Genomic DNA, 17784 nt, shown 5'->3' with positions numbered 1-17784 from the left:
GTCTGTGTAGAACTGTCACTAGTTCGTTAGTAAGTGTACACAGTATTTTCAATATTTTAACTGTTTAAAATCCACCTCAACTTGGATTCAAAGTGTCGCTGTGAAGATATGCACATGCTCTCTCTCTTACTCACTCGCTCACACACACACAAACAGACTGATACACACACACACACACACACACACACACACACACACACACACACACACACACACACACACACACACACACACACACACACACACACACACACACACACACACACACAACACACACATCACCACACACACACACACACACACACACACACACACTGATTGTATTTCTTGGTGTGCCATCTGTGTTTCTTGTTGGACCCTTCTCACTCTCTGGCGTTGAATCTGTCATTTCCTGTCATTTCATAAAGCTCAGAGATGTTCTCCATCCCCCCCAACATTGCTGTATTTCCCATCATGAGTGTCAGTACTAAAGAGTGTCTGCTTGTCCACTACTGGTCCTCAGCACCACTGGTCCTCCTGCTCCTCTGTTCTGGTAAGAGACCCACGTTCCCACTGGAGAGAGACTGTGTTAATAAATGTGTTATTAGACATTTTGTTCTGATAAGGTATAGAGTATAGGTCCTGACAAATCTATTCTGACTGGTTCTCTCTGTGTACGAATATGCCTACATTTCTGAGCTAATTAGTATTGGTGATAATTCTATAAAGAATAGAAGAGGACTTGTTGTAAATTAATCATGAATACCACGCAACTAAGACTGTGGAAGATCACAACTGATTATCAACAGGGTCACTGCATAGTACAAACATGTACAGCAATTAGGAACAAACTATTGTCGACTAGAGCTGAAATGACAGGACAAATTCAATACTCTACTTTAACAAAAAATGTACAGCATTCAGATCCCTTCATTTTTTCCACATTTTGTTACGTTACGGCCTTATTCTAAAACAGATTAAATACATGTTTATTAATCCTCATCAATCTACATACAATACCCCATAATGACAACGCTAAAACAGTTTTTTTAGAAATGTTAGAAAATGTATTATAAAAAAACGGAAATATCACATTTACATAAGTAATCAGACCCTTTACTCAGTACTTTGTTGAAGCATCTGTGGCATTGATTACAGCCTCAAGTCTTCTTGGGTATGCCACGACAAGCTTGGCACACCTGTATTTGGGGAGTTTCTCCCATTCTTCTCTGCAGATCCTCTCAAGCTCTGTCAGGTTGGATGGGGAGCGTTGCTGCACAGCTATTTTCATGTCTCTCCAGAGATGTTAGATCGTGTTCAAGTCCGGGCTCTGGCTGGGACATTCAGAGACTTCTCCCAAAGCCACTCCTGCGTTATCTTCAAATCAAATTTTATTGGTCACATACACATGGTTAGCAGATGTTATTGCGAGTGTAGCGAAATGCTTGTGCTTCTAGTTCCGACAGTGCAGCAATATCTAACAAGTAATATCTAACAATTCCACAACAAATACCTAATACACACAAATCTAAGTAAAGGAATGGAATAAGAATATATGAATATAAACATATGGATGAGCAATGTCAGAGCGGCATAGACTAAGATGCAATAGATAGTATAGAATACAGTATATACAGTTGAAGTCGGAAGTTGACATACACTTAGGTTGGAGTCATTAAAACTCATTTTTCAACCACTCCACAAATTTCTTGTTAACCTCTCTAGGGTATGTGGGACGGTAGCGTCCCACCTCGTCAACAGCCAGTGAAACTGCAGGGCGCCAAATTCAAAACAACAGAAATCCCATAATTTAAATACCTCAAGCATACAAGTATTTTACACCATTTTAAAGCTACACTTGTTGTAAATCCAGCCAAAGTGTCCGATTTCAAAAAGGTTTTACGAAGAAAGCACACCAAACGATTATGTTAGGTATGAGCCAAGTCACAGAAAAAGACAGACATTTTTCCAGCTAAAGAGAGCAGTAACAAATAATAGAAATAGAGATCAAATTAATCAGTAACCTTTAATAATCTTCATCAGATGACACTCATAGGACTTCATGTTACACAATACATGTATTTTTTGTTTGGTAAAGTTCATATTTATATCCAAAAATCTGAGTTTAGGCAAGACGCTACTGTATCACTTGGCAAAAAGCCTGAGAAAATGCAGAGCGCCAAATTAATATTAATTACTATGAAAATTACTATAAAATCAAACTTTCATTAAATCACACATGAAAGATACCAAATTAAAGCTACACTGGTTGTGAATCCAGCCAACATGTCAGAATTCAAATAGGCTTTTCGGCGAAAGCATACGATGCTATTATCTGAGTATAGCACAATAGTAAACAAAGAGAGAGAAGCATATTTCCTGCAGGCGCGACACAAAACGCAGAAATAAAAATATAATTCATGTCTTACCTTTGACGAGCTTCTGTTGTTGGCACTCCAATATGTCCCATAAACATCACAAATGGTCCTTTTGTTCGATTAATTCCATCGATATATCCAAAATGTGCATTTATTTGATCCAGAAAAACACAGGTTCCAACCTGCTCAAACGTGAGGACAAAATATCTCAAAGGTTACCTGTAAACTTTGCCAAAAATGTCAAACTACTTTTGTAATATAACTTTAGGTATTTTTTAACGTTAATAATCGATAAAATTGAAGACGGGATGATCTGTGTTCAATACAGGATTAAAACTAAATGTAGCATGCCTAAAATGTAGCATCCTTGGGATGAATTTCCAAACGCCTGAAGGTACCACGTTCATCTGTACAAACAATAGTACGCAAGTATAAACACAATGGACCACGCAGCTGTCATACCACTCAGGAAGGAGACGTGTTCTGTCTCCTGAAGTGCAAATCAGTCCCAGAACAACAGCAAAGGACCTTGTGAAGATGCTGGAGGAAACAGGTACAAAAGTATCTATATCCACAGTAAAACGAGTCCTATATCGACATAACCTGAAAGGCCGCTCAGCAAGGAAGAAGCCACTGCTCGAAAACCGCCATTAAAAAATGATGATGAAACAGACCACAGTCTCTGGTCTGATGAAACAAAAATAGAACTGTTTGGCCATAATGACCATCGTTATGTTTGATGGAAAAATGGGGGTGCTTGCAAGCTGAAGAACACCATCCCAACCGTGAAGCATGGGGGTGGAAGCATCATGTTGTGTGGGTGCTTTGCTGCAGGAGGGACTGGTGCACTTCACAAAATAGATGGAATCATGAGGAAGATATTGGAGTGGCCATCACAAAGCCCTGACCTGAATCCCATAGAACATTTGTGGGCAGAACTGAAAAAGTGTGTGTGAGCAAGGAGGCCTAAAAACCTGACTCAGTTACACCAGCTCTGTCAGGAGGAATGGGCCAAAATTCACCCAATTTATTGTGGGAAAGCTTGTGGAAGGCTACCCGAAACGTTTGACCCAAGTTAAACAATTTATAGGCAATGCTAACAAATACTAATTGAGTGTATGTAAATTGCTGACCCACTGGGAATGTGATGAAAGAAATAAAAGTTTAAATAAATCATTCTCTCTACTATTATTCTGACATTTCACATTCTTAAAATAAAGTGGTGATCCTAACTGACCTAAGACAGGGCATTTTTACAAGGATTAAATGTCAGGAATTGTGAAAAACTGAGTTTAAATGTATTTGGCTAAGGTGTATGTAAACTTCCGACATCAACTGTAGAAGCTGATTTTCAGTCTCTAGGTCCCAGCTTTGATGCAGCTGTACTGATCTCACCTTCTGGATGGTAGCTGGGTGAACAGGCAGTGGCTCGGTTGGTTGTTGTCCTTGATCTTTTTAGCCTTCCAGTGACATTGGGTGCTGTAGGTGTCCTGGAGAGCAGGTAGTTTGCCCCCGGGGATGCGTTGTGCAGACCGCATCACCCTCTGGAGAGCCCTGCGGTTGTGGGCAGTGCAGCCCGACAGGATTTCCAACAGGATGCTCTCAATTGTGCATCTGTAAAAGTTTGTGAGTGTTTTAGGTGACAAGCCACATTTTTTCAGCTTTCTGAGGTTGAAGAGTTGCTGTTGCGCTTTCTTCACCACACTGTCTGTGTGGGTGGACCATTTCAGTTTGTCAGTGATATGTACGAACTTAAAACTTTCCACTTTCTCCACTCTTTGCCCATCGATGTGGATACGGGGGTGCTCCCTCTGCTGTTTCCTTAAGTCCACAATCATCTCCTTTGTTTTGTTGAAGTTGAGTGGGAGGTTATTTTCCTGACACCACATTCCGAGTGCCCTCACCTCCTCCCTGTAGGCTGTCTCGTTGTTGATAATCAAGCCTAGTACTGTTGTGTCGTCTGCAAACTTGATGATTGAATTGGAGGGAAGGTAGGTGGGGAAGGTAGGAAACAACATCTCCACTTCGCTGATACTCAACATTGGGGCCCCACAAGGATGCGTGTTCAGCCCCCTCCTGTACTCCCTGTTCACCCATGACTGCGTMGCCATGKWSYRRMWKRRMSKYYMWKYYRSWMCATGGCKACGCAGTCATGGGTGAACAGGGAGTACAGGAGGGGGCTGAACACGCATCCTTGTGGGGCCCCAATGTTGAGTATCAGCGAAGTGGAGATGTTGTTTCCTACCTTCCCCACCTGGGGGCAGCCCGTCAGGAAGTGCAGAACCTTAATGATAAGCTTGGAGTGTACTATGGTGTTGAATGCTGAGCTATAGTTAATGAACAGCATTCTTACATAAGTATTCCTCTTGTCCAGATGGGATAGGGCAGTGTGCAGTATGATGGCGATTGCAACGTCTGTAGACCTATTGGGGCGGTAAGCAATTTGAAGCGAGTCTAGGGTGACAGGAAAGGTGGAGGTGATATGATCCTTGACTAGTCTCTCAAAGCACTTCATGATGACAGAAGTGAGTGCTACGGGGCAATAGTCAGTTAGTTCAGTTACCTTTGCATTCTTGGGTACAGGAACAATGGTGGCCATCTTGAAGCATGTGGGGACAGCAGACTGGGATAGGGATAGATTGAATATGTCTGTAAACACAACAGCCAGCTGGTCTGAGTATGCTCTGAGGACGCGGCTTGGGATGCCATCTGGGCCGGCAGCCTTGCGAGGTTTAACACGTTTAAATGTCTTACTTACGTTGGACACGGAGAAGGAGAGCCCACAGTCCTTGGTAGCGGGCCGTGTTGATGGCACTGTATTATCCTCAAAGTGGGCAAAGAAGGTGTTTAGTTTGTTTGGAAGCAAGACGTCAGTGTCCGTGACATGGCTGGTTTTCCTTTTGTAGTCCGTGATTGTCTGTAGACCCTGCCACATACATCTTGTGTCTGAGCCGTTGAATTGCGACTCCACTTTGTCTCTATACTGACATTTTGCTTGTCTGATTGCCTTGCGGAGGGAATGACTACTCTGTTTGTATTCTGCCATATTCCCAGTCTACATGGTTAAAAACAGTGGTACGTGCTTTCAGTTTTGCGCGAATACTGCTATTTATCCACGGTTTCTAGTTAGGGTAGGTTTTAATAGTCACAGTGGGTACAAAATCTCCTATACACCTCCTTATAAACTCAATCACCGAATCAGCGTGTCCATCAATATTATTCTCTGAGGCTACCTGGAACATATCCCAGTCCTGGTGATCAAAATGATCTTGAAACGTGGATTCCGATTGGTCAGACCAGCTTTGAATAGTCCTTAGCACGGGTACTTCCTGTTTGAGTTTCTGCCTATAGAAAGGGAGGAGCAAAATGGAGTTGTGGTCAGATTTGCCGAAATGAGGGTGGAAAGGGCCTTGTATGCATCGTGGAAGTTATAGTATCAATCGTCCAGTGTTTTTTCCAGTGCGAGTGCTTTGAAAAGTTATCCTAGATCAGGATTCATTGTTTGAATGGTAAGATGCCAATCATTTGAGTGTGTGTGGGGTACAAAAGGGGGTACAAGAGATGGCAACATATCTATGATTTAAATTAAATCTGAAATTTATAAAATGCATAATATTTTATGCCAGGCCTTTAATATACTGTAGACTACATTTGTTTGGGTAAGGGGAGCAGTATTCATAGGATAAAGCAATATATGCTGATAGAATATAGATAGGCTTTTTCTCAAATTTGCTTTTTTTAAATTCCCAGCTAAAATAAATGCAGCCTCAGGATATATGGTTTCCAGTTTGCATAAAGTCCAGTGAAGTTACATGAGGGCCGTTGTGGTATCGGCTTGAGGGTGGATATACACGGCTGTGACAATAACCGAAGAGAATTCTCTTGGGAGATAATACAGTCGGCATTTGATTGTGAGGAATTATAGGTCAGGTGAACAAAATGGCTTGAGTTCCTGTATGTTGTTACAATTACACCATGAGTCGTTAATCATGAAACATACACCCCCCCCTTCTTATCCCCAGAGAGATGTTTATTCCTGTCGGCGCGATGCACTGAGAATCTCGGTGGTTGTACCGACTCTGACAGCATATCCCGAGAGAGACAAGTTTGCGTATGTTACAATCCCTGATGTCTCTCTGGAGATTTCGTCAACGTTGTTATCTAGGGACTGGACATTAGTGAGTAATATACTCGGAAGCGGTGGGTGGTGTGCGCGCCTCCAAAGTATGACTAAGCTGTGTGCTTAGGGTCATTGTCGTGTTGGAAGGTGAACATTCACCCCAGTCTGAGGTCCTGAGTGCTCTGGAGCAGGTTTCCATTTAAGAATGATGGAGGCCACTGTGTTGTAGGGGAACTTCAATGCTGCAGAAATTTTGCTACCCTTCCCCAGATCTGTGCCTTGACACAATTCTGTCTTGGAGCTCTACGGACAATTCGTTCAACCTCATGGCTTGGTCTTTGCTCTAACATGCACTGTCAACTTATATAGAAGGTGTGTGCCTTTCCAAATCATGTCCATCAATTGAATTTACCATAGGTGGACTCCAGTTAAGTTGTAGAAACATAAAGGATGATCAATGGAAACATAAGGTATCTGTTTTTAGATTTAATACATTTGAAAAAAAATCTAAATACATGTTTTCACTTTGTCATTATGGGGTATTGTGTGTAGATAGTTTTTTTTATTTGATCCATTTAAGAATAAGTCTGTAACGTAACAAAATGTCAAAAGGGGAAGGGGTCGCAATACTTTCCAAATGCACTGTATCTCTCATTTTACATAATTATAGAGAACAAAGTTAGAAATGTGTGCCAAAGTTTTCATGATGATGTAAGATCATCCCAAAATAAGACCCCCCCATCCCCTCCAGGTTGTTTTGCAGACAGCAGGGTAAGAACTTCTGGTAACATCACAGCAAAGATTGGTCATCCTGTGACTCTGTCCTGTGAGCCGTCTGGAGACGGGAATGTGTCCCAGGTTGAGTGGAGGATTGGAGGGTGTGATGGCCGTAGGATTCTGGTTTCTAACACAAACAACCCAGTTGTCGTGGAGCAGGACTATATCGACCGTGTCTCTGCTGTGACGATGCGTGGATTCACGTTACTAGGGACACAGAGGAATGACGCTGGGCCGTACTGCTGTTCTCTCACAACCTTCCCACTTGGGTCTCTGACATGTCACCTTTTTTTGTATCTGAGTGAGGACCCACAAACAGGTACTGCCCACCTTCACCTTCACCAACTCCAAACCAGGCTAACATGTACCTCACATATTTCTCTTCTACGCCAAGTTGTTCTGCCATAGAAGCACCTAGTCACCAAGATGACACCCACAGCCACCACGCGCGTGCTTGCTTTCTCACACTAACTTATACGTCAGCTATTGTAATAATCTGAACAAGGATGTAGGAAAGATAAGACATTTCTAACTAGTTCCCTCCTGTTTTGTCAGCCTTCAGTGAATCTCCTCTCATAATGATTGTGTCCATTGCGAGTGGGATTCTGGGAGTGCTGGTGCTGGGAGGGACCATAACAGCATTGTTGCTCTGTCAGGTGAGACTCACACATCTACCCATAACTCCTCTCTCACTTCATAGTTATTTCAATGGTTCTGAGAGAGGGCTAGAGATAATTCTCTAATGCCCTTAGGTGGCTATAATCGGAACTGCAGTGTAGCTTGGTGGCTGCGATTGATACATGTTGTGACGCTAAGCTGCTATACAACCCCATTTCTCTCCAAAGTGTTTAATGTAACGTTCCCATATTCACAGAGGTGTAGAAGACCAGTGCAGGACCCTGTTCATGTGGCAGTTCATCCAGGGGGACTTCCACAAAAACCCCCCTCCATCCTCCAGAAAAGCCAGGCCCATGCTCCCCCACCACAGAGGAGTAACAGTGAGGAGGAGGAGGAGAACGGGGAAATGGATTACTTGAACGTTACAGTGCTTCGCCTCCCCAGAATTCCAGCTACTGCCTCCTCTGCCTTGAGGAAGAGCTAGAGAATACTGCACTCTCATACAAACAGAATAAAATACAAACAAAGACATGTATTCATAAAGACACAATATACTGTATACACACTCACTGACACAAAAGCAGTTAAATATTTGGTTTGGGACAATTTCCAGTTTAGCATCTCCCCTATTCTGAAGTTAAGATTTAATGTTAGATTTGATCATTGTAAAACCAGTCTTATTGTGCCGGCTCTGCATCCTAAATATCTTGTGTTTTGTAATAAAAAGGAATTCAATGTCTCTCAAACGCACAGAATGGCCCTGCAGCATAATTTAAACAGTCACACTACACTATTAGAAAAAAATGGTTATTTGGCTGTCAATCAATCAAATGTATTTATAAAGCCCTTCTTACATCAGCTGTTGTCACAAAGTGCTGTACAGCAACCCAGCCTAAAATCCCAAACAGCAAGTAATGCAGGTGTAGAAGCACGGTGGCTAGGAAAAACTCCCTAGAAAGGCCAGAACCTAGGAAGAAACATAGAGAGGAACCAGGCTATGAGGGGTGGCCAGTCCTCTTATCGCTGTGCCAGGTGGAGATTATAACAGAACATGGCCAAGATGTTCAAATGTTCATAGATGACCAACAAGGTCAAATAATAATAGTCACAGTGGTTGTTGAGGGTGCAACAGGTCAGCACCTCAGGAGTAAATGTCAGTTGGCTTTTCATAGCCGATCATTCAGAGTATCTCTACCGCTCCTGCTGTCTCTAGAGAGTTGAAAACAGCAGGTCTGGGACAGGTAGCACGTTCAATGAACAGGTCAGGGTTCCATAGCCGCAGGCAGAACAGTTGAAACTGGAGCAGCAGCTCGACCAGGTGGACTGGGGTCAGCAAGGAGTCATCAGGCCAGGTAGTCCTAAGGCATGGTCCTAGGGCTCAGCTCCTCAGAGAGAGAGAGAGAAAGAAAGAGGGAAAGAGAGAGAATTAGAGAGAGCATACTTAAATTCACACAGGACACCGGATCTTCCTGGGCTATACTCAGCCTTGTCTCAGGATGGTAAGTTGGTGGTTGAAGATATCCCTCTAGTGGTTTGGGGGCTGTGCTTTGGCAAAGTGGGTGGGGTTATATCCTGCCTGTTTGGCCCTGTCCGGGGGTATCGTCGGACGGGGCCACAGTGTCTCCCGACCCCTCCTGTCTCAGCCTCCAGTAGTTATGCTGCAGTAGTTTATGTGTCGGGGGCCTAGGGTCAGTCTGTTATATCTGGAGTATTTCTCCTGTCTTATCCAGTGTCCTGTGTGAATTTAAGTATGCTCTCTCTAATTCTCTCTTTCTTTCTCTCTCTCGGAGGACCTGAGCCCTAGGACCATGCCTCAGGACTACCTGGCCTGATGACTCTTTGCTGTCCCCAGTCCACCTGGCCATGCTGCTGCTCCAGTTTCAACTGTTCTGCCTGTGGCTATGGAACCCTGACCTGTTCACCGGACGTGCTACCTGTCCCAGACCTGCTGTTTTCAACTCTCTAGAGACAGCAGGAGCGGTAGAGATACTCTGAATGATCAGCTATGAAAAGCCAACTGACATTTACTCCTGAGGTGCTGACCTGTTGCACCCTCGACAACCACTGTGATTATTATTATTTGACCCTGCTGGTCATCTATGAACATTTGAACATCTGTGGCCATGTTCTGTTATAATCTCTCACCTGGCACAGCCAGAAGAGGACTGGCCACCCTCATAGTCTGGTTCCTCTCTAGGTTTCTTCCTAGGTTCTGGCCTTTCTAGGGAGTTTTTCCTAGCCACCGTGCTTCTACACCTGCATTGCTTGCTGTTTGGGGTTTTAGGCTGGGTTTCTGTACAGCACTTTGTGACAACAGCTGATGTAAGGCTTTTAAATAACTTTTATTGATTGATTGATTGATTGGAGTGCTTCATAAGTTCAACCATGTCATCATAAATCAGGGGTGTTAAACAATCTAGAATAGCTGTGGTCTCCTCATAATTCCGTAGGGTTTGTGGCATAGCAGATGGATTCTTTGAGATTTTAGCTCTAATTTGTAATTTTTCTCAAAAAATTTTTTAATAAATCATTACGGTGAGGCTAGAAAATGCTCAGGGGCAGGCTGGGGCCTGCCTTTCTTGAGGCTGGCTCAGGGCAGGCTGGGTCCTGCTTCCCTGTGAGGCTGGCTCGGGCAGGCTGGGGCCTGCTTCTCTGTGAGGCTGGCTACAGTGCTGAAGAAAAATCTAGGGTTCTTTTTGTTATCTATTAATTTAGAGAAGTAGGACGCATGCTGGGGCTTGCTTGTATTCGGTGATGCTGTCTTGCCATGGCAGCCGGTATACCTCAAGCTTGGAGGAATGCCATTTATGCTCTAGCTTTCTGGCGGCACACTTCAGGGCTCGGGTATGGTCAGTGTACCAGGGGGCAAGCTTTTCTAGGGTACATTTTCTCTTTCTAATAGGTGCCACTGTATCTAGGGCGGTTGTAAGAGTAAATCATCCGTCATGTTGTTTCTATGTGATAACTGAAAATGGTCTATTCATTAATTTTACATTTTAGTAGACATTATATTCCAGAGCAATTTACAGTAGTGAGTGCATACATTGTAATAGATTTTATACTGGTCCCCCGTGAGAATTGAACCCAAAAGCCTAGCATTGCAAGCGCCATGCTCTACCAACTGAGCCACATCATATCATCACAAACCCTTTGATGTCTCAATGTACTCAAATACTGTATTGAACATTGTTTTCTTTCATGGTGATGGAAAGTCTACAGGTACAAACCTAGATGACCATCCTATGTTCAATACAGTAATGTACATTTAAATTAAGTGGTTTGTAAGGATGGTAAATTAATACTGCACAAAAAAGGATTGTTTTCTATGTTATTTGATCAAGAAAAATATTTAATTTCATGTGGATGTTATGGGTCTTTTCCTATCATGTACAATCAATTGAATTTACCACAGGTGGACTCCAATCAAGTTGTATAAACATCTCAAGGATGATCAATGGAAACAGGATGCACCTGTTTCGAGTCTCACACAAAATGGCTGAATACTTATGTAAATAAGGTATTTCTGGTTTTGTTTTTTATACATTTGCAAAATGTATAAAAACCTGGTTTTGCTTTGTCATTATGGGGTATTGTGTGTAGATTTCTGAATAATTTAAAAATATATATATTTTAGAATAAGGCTGTTATGTAACAAAATGTGGAAAAAGTCAAGGGGTCTGACTACTTTCCGAAGGCACTGTAAATGTTTGAGGACAGGGTTTTGTTCTTTCTGGATTCCATTAGAACGACGATCGCAGAGAAAGGGACAGGGCAACAACTCTTACAATTCCAACTAATGAATCCTGCAAGATACTGTTGTTAATACATTTAAAGAAATATATATTTTTTTTTTTTACAAATTCAGGGGTGCACCCCTACTTCCCGTGGCTTTGCACGGATACATTCTGAGCAAAGCCAAAAGACTCTATAAGAGAGGAAAACACTATTCCCAGAGCATCACTGTTATTGTCCACTTGTACATTAAAATCACCTACAAATACTATTTTGTCAGATAGGATTACAAGGCTTGATAAAAAAAAATCAGCAATTTCTGTCAAAAACTTAGTATAAGGACCAGGTGGTCTATAAACAGTGCCAATAATACAATCATTCAAATAGTATTTTGCCATTGGCATAGTATAGTTCAGAGTGAGTACCTCAAAGGAGTACAAGTCAGTAGCAGCAGTAGGTTTTAAACGGTGTCCAGGCTCATGTATCATGGCTATCCCACCACCTGATTCACCAGATGTCTGTGAGTTTAAAAAAGCCATTGGAGATGCCTCATTTAGAGACACATACTCATCAAGTCTCAGCCAGGTCTCTGTTAAACTCATAGCATCTATCTTGCTGTCTGTAATACCAGGTCTCTGTTAAACTCATACTATCTATCTTACTGTTTGTAATACCAGCTTTAGGACTGAGAGATATAATTTGCAATAGGCCAAGTCTGATAAATTGTTTAGGGCCTCTAGCAGAGATGTGATGGGTTTGTATGGTAATGAGATTACTCACATTTGATCCAGGCTGTTTTTGTAGTCTTTGTAGTCTGGGCCTGGGGTATACAGGTTGGATGGAATTTATAAAAGTTTACAAAGGCACAATGTCTTCACTACAGACAGTCAGTCTTTAAAACAGCTGCCAATGTTGCTTGAGAGTAAACTTAGATGTAGCCCATCCCATAGGAGAACCCTCTTTGGTTCCAGGTAGAACCAGTTCCAGGTAGAACCCTTTTGGGTTCCATCTAAAACCACCTGTGGAAAGGTTCCTACATGGAACCCAAAAGGGTTCTACCTGGAACCAAAAAGGGTTCTTCAATGGTCAACCAAAGAACTCTTTTAGGTTCTATATAGCATTTTTTTCTAAGAGTGTACAGTACACCTCACTGCTCTTCACGCTGGACCCAGTCACTGTATCTTCCACTGTAATGACGAGCTCTAGGAGAGATGAATGACCAGGAGATGAACGTAGTGTAGTATCAACACTGATATGTATGAGTACATCACTCAGGTTAGGATGCTAGCAGACAGAAAGGTGATTGTAAATGGTCTTTACTTGCTAAAGCCCAGAGCCCACATTACGTCAAGTGCAGTGGCACTCCGGCGACCCCTGTGGCAGAAGACCACAATGCTGGGATCCTCATTAAGAGGGCCTCGTACTCTGAACTGGTCTGGGCTCAGCCTCAGAGCCTCCTGCAGTACCCGAACTGTTAGTAGTAGTTCACTTTATTGACCCAAAATGGGAAATTGGTTGGACGTAATCCTGGCTCCACCACAATGTCCCGTCCCACTGGGCACACACTGGTTGAACTAACTAGCAGTTTAAAAAATACATGACAACATGAATCATAACAACAGCAAGTACATTTCAACCCTGAGGGGTATACTACAAAGCAGGATCAATGAGTTAGCCAGCTAACATGCCTAAATATTCTTAAATAACTTTTTATATTTTAGAAAGATCAGCTTGAAATTGGCATGGTCTAATTGACTGAGCAACCAAAAATAAATATCTAAGTTTAGTTTTCGTAATGAACCAGAAAATCTATAGTTATTTCTGGTTGTTTATTGAAAGTAGCTGTCTAATTGAATCTCCTCTGTAGCATACCCCTATGGTAACACCTGTTAAAGCGCTGTAAACAAACAAACACAAAACATATATGTGGTGTGTGTGTCTCACACTCCACTGGGCACAGACGTCAATTCAACATCTGCTCTATTCCACGTTGGTTCAATGTCATTTGGAAACAATGTTAGTTCAACCAGTATGTGCCCAGTGGGGCAGAACATTGTGGTGGAGCCAGGATTACGTCCAGCCTCAAACTCATCTGGATTGCGGACATCAAACAGTTGGATACTGCTGTTGGACAACATGGTTTTCAACTGCTTGTCCACCACCTCAGAATCTACACAAAACACATTCAATCAGACAGTGAGGACAATAAAGTAAGATTAACATTTTAGAGCAGTATTCAACAGCCATATATAAGCCTCATTGGATTATCAGAGGGAGTCACCAGTAGAGACCCATGTCTATTATGCTGACACATGCATCAACCATATTCAGGTGGTCAGTTATTGGTGTTAAATGCATCTACCCTATTCAGGTGGGTGTTTATTGGTTTTGAATGGATGTTGAAACAAAGATTTGAGTTGTATTGGAAACAGAGGCTGGGACACAGGTGGCACCAGCCTGCATGCCTACAGGTCTCTCTCTGTCTCTGTCTTTCTCTCGCTCTCTCTCTAACAATTCAATTCAAAGGGCTTTATTGACATGGGAAACATAATGCCAAAGCAAGTAAACTAGATAATAAACAAAAGTATAATAAACAATATAAAATTAACAGTAAACTGCTGTTGTGATGGCACACTGGTATTTCACCCAATAGATATGGGAGTTTATCAAAATTGGGTTTGTTTTTGAATTCTTTGTGGATCTATGTAATCTGAGGGAAATATGTGTCTCTAATTTGGTCATACATTTGGCAGGAGGTTAGGAAATGCAGCTCAGTTTCCACCTCATTTTGTGGGTAGTGTGCACATAGCCTGTCTTCTTTTGAGAGCCAGGTCTGCCTACAGCGGCCTCTCTCAATAGCAAGGCTATTCTCTCTCCCTCTTGCTCTGGTGTAATTGTAGCCTAGTATACAAGTACACAGTCTTGGCCAGGATGCAGGTGGGTGTAGTTGACAGGAAATCTATCAACCATATCAACATACAAAAGGGATAGTGGTTTGTACTAAATTTTGCAACACATTTGCTGGGGGTTAGCCTAGGGACATTCACATGAATGCCCATATTTCAAAGATGATTAGGCAGAGGTGAAACATTGAGTTGATGCCACTCTACTGACTGTAGGCCTTCACATTGTCAAAATGACTGAGCAGTCATTGACTTCCATTACACAATCTACTAGACTCATGGAACTCATACAAACCAACTTTTCTATAATCATGCACATTTTTCAGTTCACCTAATTAGTGAATTGTAGGCTACTTTGTCCCGATAGTGTCTCAGATACCCTGGCTAGAAATGTGCATGGCCTATTTGACAACAGACAATACATACACTATAAATTAGCATACCGGTAGGCCTACTGTAGATGCTGCACCTGTCACGAGTAAACAGATAGACTTGTGGTCGAAGGCTCCTCGTAGTGCCCCAGGTTTCACATCACACAAACTGTCGAGCGAGCCACCACAGTGCGTCGCCACGCGTCGCCACGGCAACCAGTGGGAGCGCTAGTAGCGACGGCGTGCACACTACGATAATAATCTTCTGCATTGTTGAATGTCGCCTGACATTTTTTTCCTAACATTTTTCAAGGTATCCTAGAGTTGTTTAGGCCTGAGTGTCGAAGTTCATGTTTTCCCTCATTGTAGGCCGCCTCCCCCACCCTGCATGTGGGAACGGTTGCGGGGCATTGGTGACTCACACAGTTTCACATTTAAATAATATAATTTCTACGTGGTTACCATGTTCTCAGAATATTCAATATTAATGTTCTAGACACGTTTCATTGGAACATTGCAAGCACATTCCTGTGTCCAGTTTTCGGAGGGTTAGCAGAATAAGATTTCGACCCGCAGCAATAGAATAAAATGATTCGCACTCTGCTAGTTATGCTTCCAGTGTAGCAGGTCTCATTGGACAGGAAAATGCGCAACGCTCGCTCACCATTAAAAATACGTCGTTTTATTAGACAAATTTAAAAGATTGGCCTTCAGAATAATCACAAAGGGAATGGACAAGTTCATATAGGGCATGGGGAAGACTATTAGGGAGAAAACTCTCTTCAACTGGTGGTGCTAATGAGAGACTGTCGTAGACCAAACAGGTTGGTAGTCAGGGTGTGGTGTGCTATGGTTAATGTCTCCACCTAGTGATGAAAAAGCTCACATTCTAAATGAGATGTCCAACACTTTTTTTTTTTTTTTTTTTTCTCGAGATCCTGGTCATCTGGAAACGTTACATTGATTACATTTTTTTTACTACAAGGGTGACCTAAAGTCGCTGAGGTCCTGGATGTTCCTAGAGCACAACTACTGAGCAAGCCCACAAGCCCTAGAGAGCAAGACCTCCATATCCAAATGGCCACTACCTATACCCAAAAGTCCAGAACTACTAAGCATCATTAAAAACTGGCATATTCTATGCTCAGACTCAGCTCTAGGTAACACCTAGGTAGAATCAGCCTCCTGCGGACACCTGATCTATATTTTACATCTAGTTACGCACTAGAATGTGTGAGCACCGAAGGGCCATTCTACGTGCTGAACCCAACAGCCCAGTGGCCCTCCATTTCAAAGAGAGAAGACACTCACTTCGTGAGTTTTTTTATTTTGGAATTGAACAAGTCAGTAAAAACAAACGCTGTGGTGATGTCGACAAACACCGAAGTTCCAGAGAGACATTCTGGATCCATTCCTTAGACACTTTAGTCCCCTGAGGTCTTAGTCTAGAGAAGGACTATAGTATGCTTTTGTGAAGTGCCCCATCCCTTTGTTGGTCCAGTGACAACCCCCCATTTCCACTTCTTGTTTACACATGGAGCTTACTAGCTCACTAACTGTTGTCCAAACCACTTGTTAGATTTCTTTGCCTAAGCTCTTAATGTTTATAGTTGTTAGCCCTAGTTTTGCTTATTTAAGCAATAAGGCCTGGGGGGGTGTATATGGCCAATATACCATGGCTAAGGGCTGTTCTTACGCACGACGCAACGCAGAGTGCCTGGATAAAGCCCTTAGCCGTGGTATATTGGCCATATACCACAAACCCCCGAGGTGCCTTATTGCTATTATAAACTTGTTACAAACGTAATTAGAACAGTAAAAATAAATGTTTTGTAATATCCGTGGTATACGGTCTCATAAAAGTGATGACTCAGGAAGAGTGATGTTCGGTGAGGCAACGTCCTTGGTGGAAATCTTGAAGTTGAGCTTAAAAACAACCAACCTAAAGCTATTAATGTACCTAGTGTAACAGTATAACTTTAGTACTGTCCCCTCGCCCTGACAGGGGCGCGAACCAGGGACCCTCTGCACACATCGACAACAGTCACCCACGAAGCGTCGTTACCCATCGCTCCACAAAAGCCGCGGCCCTTGCAGAGCAAGGTGGCAACACTACATCTAGGTTTCAGAGCAAGTGACGTAACTGATTGAAACGCTACTAGCGCGTACCCGCTAACTAGCTAGCCATTCACATCCGTTACACTCACCCCCTTTCAACCTCCTCCTTTTCCGCAGCAACCAGTGATCCGGTCAACAGCATCAATGTAACAGTATAACTTTAGTACGTCCCTCGCCCCGACACACGGGCGCGAACCAGGGACCCTCTGCACACATCAACAACTGACACCCACGAAAGCGTCGTTACCCATCGCTCCCACAAAAGCCGAGCCCTTGCAGAGCAAGGGGCAACACTACTTAGGTTTCAGAGCAAGTGACGTAACTGATTGAAACGCTACTAGCGCGTACCCGCTAACTAGCTAGCCTATTCACATCCGTTACACTCACCCCCTTTTCAACTCTCCTTTTCGCAGCAACCAGTGATCCGGTCAACAGCATCAATGTAACAGTTAACTTTAGTACGTCCCCTCGCCGACACGGGCGCGAACCAGGGACCTCTGCACACATCAACAACAGTCACCCACGAAGCGTGTTACCCATCGCTCCACAAAAGCCGCAGCCCTTGCAGAGCAAGGTGCAACACTAATCTAGGTTTCAGAGCAAGTGACGTAACTGATTGAAACGCTACTAGCGCGTACCCGCTAACTAAGCTAGCCATTTCACATCCGTTACACTAGTAAGCTAACATAGCTAGCTAGCACTCATGTCAGGTAGCTAGCTACAGTTAGCTATAGCTGGCTAGCTAGTGACATGGAGGAAGACACAAGCAGGTGGAAACAGAGGCGGTC

At 43.0% G+C, this 17784-nt stretch overlaps 1 protein-coding gene across 1 annotated transcript; it reads left to right on the top strand.

Moving 5' to 3' along the window:
• Positions 1-341: 341 nt before the first annotated feature.
• Positions 342-8864, top strand: LOC111964318 (T-cell immunoreceptor with Ig and ITIM domains). The gene is made up of 4 exons (XM_023988180.2): positions 342-532; positions 7229-7573; positions 7810-7910; positions 8129-8864. Exons 1-4 carry the CDS (start codon positions 415-417, stop codon positions 8354-8356), a joined length of 792 nt encoding a protein of 263 aa, XP_023843948.1. The 5' UTR covers positions 342-414; the 3' UTR covers positions 8357-8864.
• The last annotated feature ends 8920 nt before the right edge of the window (positions 8865-17784 follow it).

The sequence above is a fragment of the Salvelinus sp. IW2-2015 genome, linkage group LG5 (assembly GCF_002910315.2).
Source record: "Salvelinus sp. IW2-2015 linkage group LG5, ASM291031v2, whole genome shotgun sequence".
In the NCBI taxonomy this organism is placed as follows: domain Eukaryota; kingdom Metazoa; phylum Chordata; class Actinopteri; order Salmoniformes; family Salmonidae; genus Salvelinus; species Salvelinus sp. IW2-2015.
This window is presented reverse-complemented; position numbering and strand designations above follow the sequence as displayed.

Bases quoted from the DNA above. Each gene is read 5' to 3' on its own strand.
- LOC111964318 (XM_023988180.2), top strand. From the start codon at position 415: ATGTTCTCCATCCCCCCCAACATTGCTGTATTTCCCATCATGAGTGTC. The intron at 533-7,228 runs GTAAGAGACCCA...CATCCCCTCCAG, and splicing joins CCTCCTGCTCCTCTGTTCTG to GTTGTTTTGCAGACAGCAGG. The intron at 7,911-8,128 runs GTGAGACTCACA...CCATATTCACAG, and splicing joins CAGCATTGTTGCTCTGTCAG to AGGTGTAGAAGACCAGTGCA.